Below are 12,219 nucleotides of genomic sequence, written 5' to 3'. Positions count from 1 at the left end.
CTTTTTTAGCATATAAAACAATCTTCTGGACTTGACCTGTTTCTGCAAAGCACTGAATGACTTTATTTGGAACGTTAGCCCTTAAGTACACACTAAGCGCCAATGTAGGGTCCACAGATTTCACAAGGTCTCCTAGTTCTTCAGAACATTCCAGCTGTCCAAAGGGAAAAGAGAATGTTTAGTAATCCATGAGCTATTTTATAAATAAGCAGTTGTTACTACTTCCATTATAAATAATAACTAATATGACAGGCATTTAGTTACCCAGTTGTCCCAAAATGTATTATAAATATGCAGGAATTATGGTTATAGAGACTACTCATTTTGTATTCAGAGCAAAGTCTCAGTAGAATTCTCCACACACTCTACTTAAGGATAAAAACCCACCAAGACTTCACAAGTACAGATTCTACCAACTATCTTGTTAGCCGTATAAATATTTAAGACGCAGAATCTTGTACTGCTCACTGTAAGAATACTCAGGTATCAGTCCCAGATGTTCTCAATTTTACAAGAATAATCCAGCTCCTAATGTAATGCTATCAAATGAAAATCTGATATTCAAAAAGCCGGCTGAGGTTTACCATAAAGACCACTTTAAAATTAGGGAATAAACTGTAGGACCTAAGCTTCATTATCTTCTTGACTTTTGGGTTTAAAAGTTGTAAAGCAGGACACTAATTTCACAAAGTCAAGCAGATAAAAATGTTAGAATTTTAAGGTGGTATACATGCAGATACACTCCTCTGTGCCATTCAATCTGCCTAAGCTGCTCAATCTGGAAAACCGCTTCTCTAAAGGAGCTTTGCTTTACACACTAAGTTGACTTTCTATTTTATGAGTATGTCAAAAGAACAGCGCTTATCACTGATATTCAATAATGAGACGTTCTATCAGAGTCTATACCCTGTCAACTGAACACACTAATGAAGAGTTGACCAGTGTCCTTTTTACCACAAATGAACCCTACATGACCATTCACCAAAATAGGTAATGATACGCAAAAAGCTCTTACATTGTTATATTGGTCAACTCAGTTACCTTGGCTGTTCTCATCCTCCCTTATCTTAAACAATTAGGATGGACCTCAAGTACTATGTGGCTAGTAACTATTCTTCAGCAGACTCCTGTCCAAGCATCCCAACTCTGAAGTTCTATCCTCCAGTATCCTCTAAGACTGCCAGAAGCTAGGTCAAGAAACAGGGATTTAGCATTAGTAATGTAGAAATACTACCAACATACACTAAAGCTGAAAGGTCTAACATTAAAAGTTATTCACAACCCAGAGTGCTATAAAATAGGACCACCTCAGTTTTTGACATTGACCTAAGACATGACAATTCAGTATTGCCACTTTGTGCAGAAAGGCTTTCTATAGTGGTATGAAAGCAATAACATCACTAATGGGTTGTTTAAACTCATTAGTTGTCTTACAAATAGGTGACATTTTCCATAATATACACTAGAAAACACAATACTATTAGATGCTCTATGGGAAAAGAAACTCATAACTACTGAGCGAATATAAAATGGATAGAGAAATCCCACAGTAAAGAAAGCTGGTTAACAACTGTTTTCAAATATTCATATTTAAAGAACTCCAAGAAACTAATCAGTTAAATATTTTTTCATGTAACTCCAGCTAACATTCTGTGAAGTGACTCTGGGGATCTGCATCACTGCTAGTCAGACAGTCCTGATGTCTTGTTAAACAATTCCACGTTGTATATAACGTATTTCCCTTACACACCTAACCGATTACTAGCATCAGATACCACCATGTTGATACTTGTGAAGTTCTAAAAGAAAAGATACAATGTTGTATGGCTGAAAATACTGGGCATCCCAAGTGTGGGATGTGGGAGACAGGAATACATTCTTAGGTCCCCATGAGTTTACACATGTTGACAAATATAAATATGCAAAGTGTCTCATGCTAAGCTTAACCACCAAGCAAGTAATCCTGGATTCCCTTTTAAAATAAAGATACCTCAACATGCCACAAAAATAACCCATTTTCAAAAGAAAACACATCTATGCATCTCATCAGTGTCTATTCTTTCACCATTCCTACAATGAATCATGGATGGAGATATTCTGGCACAGCCTGTGTTTTTAACTTGCTAACATGGTATTTAATCAAAGTGAAAATATCTTAATGTAAGTTAATATACCTTATCTTCTTTTAACCATTTCTCCAAAAGCTGTTTCCGCCCCTGCTGAAGTACAGGCCTACACAGTTCTAAGGATTCATATTTGTTTAGCTGGCCCTGGTCCAAAAGGATTCCAAAGTACTGAAGTAGGGGTGAAGTTTGACCTGGCTGAGCTGGAACACTCTGGAACCGACGGATGGTGTCTGGGGTACGAAGAATTCCCTTTAAAAAACAAAAATGTTAACGACTCCTTTTAAAGATGATTCAATATCACACTAATAACTCCATAGATCTGTTAAGTCAATTTTAAAGGCATGATTCCATCTACTGAAACCAAATCTCAACTTTTCAATATCTGAATGGTAAAGATTCAGGCAATGTCTATCACACTTCTGGTTCAATGTTATGAGATTATTCTGAATCAGAAACATACCAACCTAATCATAATGCTAATGTGTAAGAGGACAGTTACAACTAACTATTATTCCAGGTTCACATTAGGTTAAGTAAAAATTTCATTACCGGTCAGGGAGTAAGGTATTAATTCAGCCCAACAAAATACAAAAATGATGAGGATAAATTCAGGTCAAGTTCAGACAACTCTTCATACCATGAATTGAACAAGATCTGTTTCATCTTTAAGATATAAAATCAGTAGCTATCATAAGATCCAACTAAGAAAACATTATTACATCTATGTAAATCAGAGCCTGTTAGATCTACACATCATTCTAACAGTCTGAGTTTCAAAAAGTTAACCAAATCTAGAGCACAGAAAAGTAACTAACTAAATCCAGAAGAAACTCATTCTACTGGAAAACATACCCTTAAAAAAGACTCCTTTCTCTATGGGAAGCTGGTTCCACTTGAAACAGTATTAGAAACAGAGCACGCTGGCATCAATCCAGACATGGCAATTTTCATTTTCATAACTACTTACCTTTGGAGCATTAGCAGCCACCTTCGCTGCCTCTGAGTAATTTCCCTGGGCAAAAAGAGCATTAAATTTCCGGGCAAAGAGTTCTTCAGCACCAGCTAAGTTGTTACGTACAGCCATTCTCAGAGCCAAATCAGGATTTTGTAGGACATTGGTGATATAAGGGATTATGTTTTCTTCTTCCACACATACTGAGAGAACCTGCAATTTAAGATCTAATGAACAGCTGCAATGTGTTCACATGAGTATCAGATACTAAATATGTTAAATGCTGATGACTACTGAGTGACAAAGTAATAAAACTGGGATGGCTGCTTTCTTGTTGCCACTTAAAAAAAAAAAGAGGGCAGAAAAGAGAAGACTAAGGGGTGCTGCTAAACCAACTGGGGGTTCCTAAAGAAACCTATATGCAGGTCAGGAAGCAACAGTTAGAACTGGACATGGAACAACAGACTGGTTCCAAATAGGAAAAAGAGTATGTCAAGGCTGTTTATTGTCACCCTGCTTATTTAACTTCATGTTCTCAGAGTACATCATGAGAAACGCTGGGCTGGAAGAAACACAAGCTGGAATCAAGATTGCCGGGAGAAGTATCGATAACCTCAGATATGCAGATGACACCACCCTTATGGCAGAAAGTGAAGAAGAACTAAAACGCCTCTTGATGAAAGTGAAAGAGGAGAGTGAAAAAGTTGGCTTAAGGCCCAACATTCAGAAAACTAAGAACATGGCATCTGGTCCCATCACTTCATAGGAAAGAGATGGGGAAACAGTGTCAGACTTTATTTTGGGGGGCTTCAAAATCACTGCAGATGGTGACTGCAGCCATGAAATTAAAAGATGCTTACTCCTTGGAAGGAAAGTTATGACCAACCTAGATAGCATAATAAAAAGCAAAAACATTACTTCCCAAAAAAGGTCCGTCTAGTAGTCAGGGCTATGGTTTTTCCAGTGGTCACGTATGGATGTGAGAGTCGGACTGTGAAGAAAGCTGAGCGCCAAAGAATTGATGCTTTTGAACTGTGGTGTTGGAGAAGACATTTGAGAGTCCCTTGGACTGCAAGGAGATCCAACCAGTCCATCCTAAAGGAGATCAGTCCTGGGTGTTCTTTGGAAGGAATGATCCTGAAGCTAAAACTCCAATACTTTGGCCACCTCATGAGGAGAGCTGACTCACTGGAAAAGACCCTGATGCTGGGAAGGATTGGGGACAGGAATAGAGGACGACAGAGGATGAGATAGCTCGATGGCATCACCAACTAGATGGACATGAGTTTGGGTAGACTCCAGGAGTTGGTGATGGACAGGGAGGCCTGGCATGCTGCAATTCACGGGGTCGCAAAGAGTCAGACACGATTGAGCTACTGAACCGAACTGAACTGAAAATAGAGCTGTCTTGTAATATAAATAACTCCCTATCTCATACAGTCCAAACTCTAATTGCTTTCCTACCATCCATTCTTAACATGGCATGGGCTCACCTGGAAGAAGTTTAAGATACACTCCTCTTAACTCTGATTTTTCAGTAATTTTAATTACATTTACATTCCCAGAGTTCAGATTATATACTCAAGGAGGGAAACGACCACTGAATCCTCACACACCTTATATACTGCAAGGTATACAGTACATGCTTAATAAATGTAGCACCAGTAAAGAGCAACTTCTAATTGCTTCTTTTTGAAGAACAATTAATTACCTACCCTCAGTCCCACTAGTAAGTCACTGTCACAGAATGCCAACCAATTGGCTTAAAAGCTGAATTCCTGTCAGTTGCCAAAGAGAAAAGGAGCCCTTCGTCATGCATCCATTCCTCTCCCCAACACCAGATCTGGGTATACTCCCCAGCTTATACATTACTTCTATTCCCCGTAATGACAGTTCTCAAACCATCATTTCTCATCTAAGTGTTTCTCAGTCACTATTCCACATAAAGAAAGGAACTTGTCTTTGTCTTTAATTCTATTTTTCGCACCAGGGCAGTGTTGAACACAAAGTAAATGCTTAATATTTGTTAAATAAGTGAGAACTCAATAACCAAACAAGTAATATCTATTTGCCTATTATTCCCTTTGAGGAAAATGAAATTTTAACCTCCAAGTCTTTCATTTCTACAGATCTGACCCCCATCTTCCAAAGCTTAGGTCATTCTATATCTGCAATGTGACACTATACCCTATATTAAGATTTCTTTTTTTAAAAGGAAGAATTCTTGCTTTATAGTTATTTACATTTTCATTTTTCATATTACTTCTTAGGAAAAATAAGGAAGATGAACAAACCCACTTCCAACTGTACTTTCTGTAGCCTTCCTCAAATACCAAATCCATAGTTTCATCTTTATCCCATTTTTAGATTGTATTAGCAGGGTTCTAGAAACCAGTACTTAAGACATACAGGGGGAAAAGATGGTTCTTGTATCTTCTAAAGTATTCAGTTCTACCAAGTTTAGACTGTCATCTTGATCACTTTTAATTTTGCAACCAACAGAAACCATACTCATTCCTTCAGGGGACTGGGTTGGGTCCAGCTATAGTTGGCTCTGATCAAAAGAGTAAAGCTCTGAGCCCTATAGGTTATTGTGAACATTCACCTCATTCAAAGCAGCTGGCAAAGAAAACTTGTGGAGAGAAGGGAAGGGAAACAATCAATAATCAAAATTATGAATATTAAATATACAATAGTAAAATTTTCAGGATATTTTAGTTAAAACAATTATCTCTGGCTTAACAACTTTACGATTATAAAATTATCAGTAATCTAGTTCACCAAAAGACACATTCAGTCCTGATTTTTCCAAGAGAGGCACATCAATAAATGAACACAACTCAATAAATGAATAAATGAATGCAACTCAGTAAATGAATGCTACTGAATTTTTAAAGTGGCTTTTGTGCTAGACACTGACTAGTGCAGAAATACAATTAAACAAAGAAAAGCCCTTGTCCTAAGGAAGGACAGTGACGAAGCAGTTAAGCAACTGTCTCAGTGGTATGTGCCACGGGGAGGGCTCCCTAAGATCTAGGGACATAAAGCAGAAGCACCTAATCAGGTGTGGAACTGATGGAAAGGATGAATAAGTAGGAAGAGACTCCCTTTCTCTACAGTATTTCTTTCTTCAGATACATACCATGTTCTGAAAATTAATAGAATAAAGGAGAAAAAAAAAAACTATATGCTTTCATTTACCATTGAGGAAAAACACTAATTTGGAGTTAACCAAACAAAAGGAAAGGTCAATAACCTTTAACCATTTTTTTTTTTTTTAGGGAAAAAAATACTTCCAGGCATAATATTTTAAATTACATTAAAACACTAAAACACAGACAAAAAGATCACTTGGGTTAGCTGGTGTGAGGAGGTTTGTCAAATATGACAAGTCAGAACAGCTAACTGGGTAACTTTTTAAGTACCCCAGTGAACCTATCATAGCTACTGTAACATATCACCTTCCCACATTAAACATTCAGTAATAATTAAAGAGGTGAGAAAAAAGACAAATAGGAAGAATTTTCTTCCTTGTAGTTGATAATGAGTCTTACAGATTACAGAAGAAAACCCTATTAAAAAGTATATAGTCTGGGAATCCCCTGGTGGTCCAGCCCTAGGACTCACCACTACTGGGGCCTGGGTTCAATCTCTGGTTAAGCAACTAAGATCCCACAAGCCCTGGGGTGCAGCAACAAAAAAAAAGTATATAATCTATCAGATGTCATCCTATCAATTTCTTTGCATGAAGAGGCACTTCTCTTGATAACAGAGACACAAACACAATCCTTAGGTGGCTACACTGTATGCCAAATAGTTCCTCTCTCTGAGATAGTGTTAAAGAGAGATTGTAGAGTATAAAGTAGTATATAATAGACATATGCATCTGTATTTGTAGATATACATTATTTTCTGACATCCAAAATTACCATTTACTTTTTGGAAAAAGGCTAACCATGGTAAGTGCTATTTTATTTATCACCTAATTTGATTTTCAAGGTGTCCTTACCTGTCCCTTTCTGTTTACTCCAATTATTCCAGCTGTGGCTTCATGAGGTGCAGTGACAAAGATCGTTTCTCCACTGATTCTATTCATGTAGATGCAGGTACCAGTCTCAAGGTCATAGAGGTGGATGTAACCATACTTCGTAATCAAGAATACTACATCATGCTTTTCACTGATCTGTATAGAGAAAATAAACACTTCAGTAAAATAAGTGAAAGTGAAGTGAAGTCACTCGGTTGTGTCCGACTTTTTGTGACCCCATGGACTGTAGCCCACCAGGCTCCTCCGTCCATGGGATTCTCCAGGCAAGAATACTGGAGTGGGTTGCCATTTCCTTCTCCTCAGTAAAATAATGAACCTACAATCAGAAAATTTAGTCCCATTCCATTTCAGAGATGGTAAAATTCTAGGATTTTGACAAGAGGCTTTTATGAAAAATTAAAAACTAGTATTTATGGTTTCTTCATTTTCATTGCAGATTCAAACATGCAATGTCCCAAGCTCTTACATAAAATACAAGGATATTAATAAACTGTATAAGATAAAAGAGAAAACATAATTCTGAAGAACCTGAGATAACCCAATTTATATATTACATAAAAGAGTATTACTTTACAAAGTTTCACTATTTCTGAGTAAAGGCACCACTTAAATTATACTGTCAGTAGTATTTTTTTAATTACTCGTGTTTAGAGGACAAATTTTAAGTTCTTTAATTTTTCTTAAAATACCTGCATTGCAACAGGAAAGTCATTTTGTGCTTCTGGAGGAAAGAAAACATCCACTGCCTTCTTTGGAAATGGTTGGTTCCCTGTCGGTGGTGTGCCAACTTCAATGATATGTAACTGTTCAAAAGAAAAGTAAAACTTATGATCAACTGCTAAAAAGGACCATAGCAGCTTTATTTGTGATAACAACCAAATGTCCTACAATAGGTGAACACTAAACTATATGGTAACAACCATACCATGGAACACTCCTCAGTAATAAAATAACTTTCAGACACAATGTCCAGTGAAAACACATAAAAAATGGCTACTCTTCATAAGAGCACATACTATATGATTCTACTTATAAAGCGTTCTTGAAGAGACAAAATTCCAGAAATGAAGAGTAAATTAGTGATTTTCAGGGGCTAGAGCTGGCGAGCTGGCAGTAAGCGGTTGTAACTATCAAGGGGTAGCAAGAAGGCAATCTTTGTGGTAATGGAATAGTATGTATCTTGAATCTATAGGTGACAAAATGACACAATTACATAATTGTATCAATGTCAATTTCTGGTTTGTCAAATGTACTAAATAGCTATGTAAGACGTAACCATTAAGGTAAACTAGGAAAAGAGCACAGGATCTCTCTATACTATCTTTGCAGTTTCCCATGAATAATATGTATTACTTCAAGATGAAAATTTTAAAGTCAGTTGAATAGCTCAACCACATCTCAATCTACCTTAAATTAAGAATGGTAAAACAACACCCACAAAAAGGCATTCTCATGGCTTTCGATTTTAATTAAATTTTCCAAACAGAAATCTAACAAGTTATTAAATTCTTCTCTGCCCACACCTACTCTAAATACAGATAAGTATACACCCAATACTGTCAATGGAAGAGTACTATATATTTTGCTTAGTCATGTGAGGAATGGACTTAAACAAAAAATAACTCGTTTTCCAAGATATATAACCATATGAAAGTTACAGGGTCTCATCCTTAATTAGAATGACTAGCTATACTGAAAAAATTGTCTTCCCTTAAAAAAATATGGCCGACTATAAAATATATAGCATAATATATCAGGTAAGCTCAAGATCCTATAAACTGGTTTTCTGATACTACAAAAATTATATACAAGGTTTTTTCTTAAGAGGACTTTTCAAAAAATGTCACACCCTTATGTCTTTGTTAGCGCATCTAATTTCTAATGTCTATGGGTTTTTTGTTTAAAATTCATCAATTCAGATCTAAACATCTAAATCGTATTTTCTATCCCTGGCCTGCTGAGAGGCTGGTAGGAACACTCCTCGGCTCAGGGATGATTCCTCTGAACTTCTGGAGAGAACCCTACCTCTGTACGTATGTTCCCGGCCAGATGACAGGTTACTGATTACTGTATTTTAAGCAATCTCTATCTTGGTTTTTTAAAACTACTTAACATGGAAAATATATTATTTCAGAGAACCTGCTATGGCGATGAGAAGAGCAGTCAGACTGCATTTCCAGGGGCAGTCATGCCAAGCGGGCATCCAGCAGTGCAATCGCAGCAGCAGGGCCTCAGAGCTTTGAGCCAGGGCTTCTGGCTGCTGCCCACTCTCCCTTACTCCTCCTAATTCTCCCACCTTGGTTCTAAACCTTCTTAGGTAATGCAAACTACCCACTGTACTTTCATTATGAAACTTTATGCTCTAATCAACCATACCCTGTTTCTGTTGTCTGCAACTAAGATCCCTACAAAGCACTTCAACTTGTCCAAGTGATTTCAACGTATAGTCAGGGCTGAGAAGCTCTGAGTTAAGGGAACGGTACTGAAATTGTGGGCCACTCCATCTAGTCATCTACAGCATTTAAAATGCACATTATGAGTTCCACTTACTGAATCCGACTCTCTAGACGGAAGGCACACAAATGTACATTTTAGCCACCCTAGTGATTCTTAATGCACAGGAAAGCCTTTGGTAAAGGCAATGAAATAAAGTCTATAAACAGCAGATACAGATAAGTTGCTTAAGAAACATTCACTTTAGACAAGTATCACCAGAAACAGGATTTAAAGAAATTAAGTCACCACAAATCTGAATGTTGAAAACAAATTAACAAGAGAGAAGACTATTTTGAAATCAGATAACAAATTAATTAGTAACAGAAAGACAAAAGGCAAATTGTCATTAAACCAATTTCCAAAGGCAAAACTTACCTTCCCTCCTGCTTGACCCCGTACTGCAAAACAAAACAACGTTGACTCTTCTGCATTGCCTTCCATCTTAAATTGTGCGAAGCTAGCCGCGTGTCCTTCGATGGGCTGAGACACCTTCCTATCTACGGAATATAACTGCATAGCTCCTACCACACGATTTTGCTACAAAAGATCAAGCAGAATAAAGTTTGGGGTCCCAACGAACCAGTAACTTCCACATACAATAATCAGTGAAATAATTAAAACACTTTATCATCTTTAGAAGGATTTACAATTCCTTTTCTCTCAATGTAGATTTGACACTTCTTAATTTAAAATTTAGTTGCAAACATTCTATTAAAGCTTAACATGAATGTTTAAAATGTGCCTCACACACAACCATCTCTTTACACTATCTTTTTTTTTCACTCAGTCGTGTCCGACTCTGCGACCCCCTGGACTGTAGCCTACCAGGCTCCTCTGTCCATGGGATTTTCCAGGCAACAGTACTGGAGTGGACTGCCATTTCCTTCTCCATACACTATCTTTTTTTTAAGAAAAGAAAGATACAGGAGTACTCATTCTGCAATAAATATTCACAATAAATTCCAAATCACTCCAACTCATTCCCTCAGCCCGCAGAGAAGACCTCAAAACACCTTGCTAAGAGTACTCCAACCTGTATGACAGTACAAGGGCATAAAACCAGCAACTTTAAAAAAAAAAAAAATGGAGGGGGGGTCAGATTGGCAAAGAAGATACAATTTCAAAATAAACTACATTCCAAGCACATAAATTCTCTAGACCCTTTCTTTATTAAAAACTAGAAAAATGTTACCTGTGCAGATATGCCAGTCAGAAGTAACCACTTCTGCTTTGCATCAGTTCGATAATTGATAATCTGGCAGCCTGCGAGGCTAGAGTGGCGATCAAACATTTTCACCGGCTGCGACTCCCCTTCCATACTCCAATGATAAACTGCATTATCCGTAACAAGAGCAACCGTATTCAAAGAGATCCATTTCCAGAAGGTCACATCATCAGTCATGGTATGGGCCTTCATTTTACTTTTCATTTCAATGTTAAATATCTGGAGAGTTTTCCCAGCTAAAAACAAAAGTAAGAATTAAATCACTAAGAAAGCAAAGCTCAGGATAAATTAGTATCTAGCTAGATCAGACTTTCTCTGCGGCAAAATCTGTAACTTCCAAACAAAATGGTCCTAGCATGAGACTCAATATCTACAGAAGTCACATTGACAGAACTGCAACCACTGAGGAGCTGGGACTGAGCAATCTACACCTAAACGTGAAGCAAAAACGATCACCTCTAATAAACACATTTTAAACAGATAGTATGACTTCCAAAGAGTTTTAAATCCCAACTAAAATTGAACAGCTCCCTTAATGATGAAAAACAAGTTGTAACCTTCATACTTAATTAAGAATGCTTACCCATAAACTTAATGGTTGGTACACAGAAAAAAACAAATCTGATTCAAGCACATGGGGAAAACGTCTACTTTTTAAAAGGCAGCCATCCCCCATTCAAATATATCTTGTGGAAACTTCTTTGGAAGAGGATCTACTGCAACTCTACCTTGTGCCACTAACACATGAGAGAGGTGCAGGCTACACTGTACTGGTTTAAGATACAAAGGGAAGGTAGAGGTGCTACAGGAAAGGAGAGGAAGACAAAGGAGGTGGGTTCAGATTTAATATATTAAAGGCAAGCACAAAATTCAAGCCTCAGCCAGTTAAAACAGCAAACATTTAGTAAAAGAGGATGAAATCTGCTATGAATGTTAAGAGTTCACTGAGTCAGATGCAAAGGTTTGTACTTAAAATTTGAGACCCATCACAATCCAAAAAGTGATTTGGTTTAAGTTAATAGAGATCAAAGCCCACAGCTAATACTAGGCTGTCTAATTCGTATTAGTCCTTTAGAGACTAAGGAAAAGTCCATTCCTGAGCCTCAGAGAATTTGGCTCCTGAAGAACAAAAATTATAAGCTAACAAGGGAGTGGGGGTGGAGAGAGGGATGGGACGGGACACAAAACACAGAGCTTTGCACCACAGCCCTCCTTAATCACTGCACGGGCAAAAACTCCTTCCACAAAATGAGAATGCTATCCCCATCCCACACAACATGTAAACCACAACCAGACCTGGACAACTGTGAGAGTTATGGTCCTGTTTATAAAAAGAAACCAAGGGATTTGAAACTGGATTCAGGAGGAAGCC

General features: G+C 37.5%; 1 protein-coding gene across 4 annotated transcripts in view; it reads right to left on the bottom strand.

The window, feature by feature from the left end:
• The window catches only part of CLTC (clathrin heavy chain), a 70,124-nt gene that overhangs the window by 34,027 nt on the left and 23,878 nt on the right, over positions 1 to 12,219 (bottom strand). For all 4 annotated transcript variants that reach the window (XM_052657918.1, XM_052657919.1, XM_052657916.1 and 1 more), the window contains exons 3-9: positions 10,815 to 11,083; positions 9,998 to 10,159; positions 7,816 to 7,929; positions 7,088 to 7,261; positions 3,094 to 3,291; positions 2,175 to 2,375; positions 2 to 154 (exon numbers count right to left, since the gene is read on the bottom strand). In XM_052657918.1, the coding sequence (XP_052513878.1) occupies positions 2 to 154; positions 2,175 to 2,375; positions 3,094 to 3,291; positions 7,088 to 7,261; positions 7,816 to 7,929; positions 9,998 to 10,159; positions 10,815 to 11,083 (1,271 nt within the window). The remainder of the gene's footprint in view (position 1; positions 155 to 2,174; positions 2,376 to 3,093; positions 3,292 to 7,087; positions 7,262 to 7,815; positions 7,930 to 9,997; positions 10,160 to 10,814; positions 11,084 to 12,219) is intronic.

The sequence above is a fragment of the Budorcas taxicolor genome, chromosome 19 (assembly GCF_023091745.1).
Source record: "Budorcas taxicolor isolate Tak-1 chromosome 19, Takin1.1, whole genome shotgun sequence".
Lineage (NCBI taxonomy): Eukaryota > Metazoa > Chordata > Mammalia > Artiodactyla > Bovidae > Budorcas > Budorcas taxicolor.
Note: the sequence above shows the minus strand (reverse complement) of the source record. Positions and strands in the feature narration are given on the sequence as shown.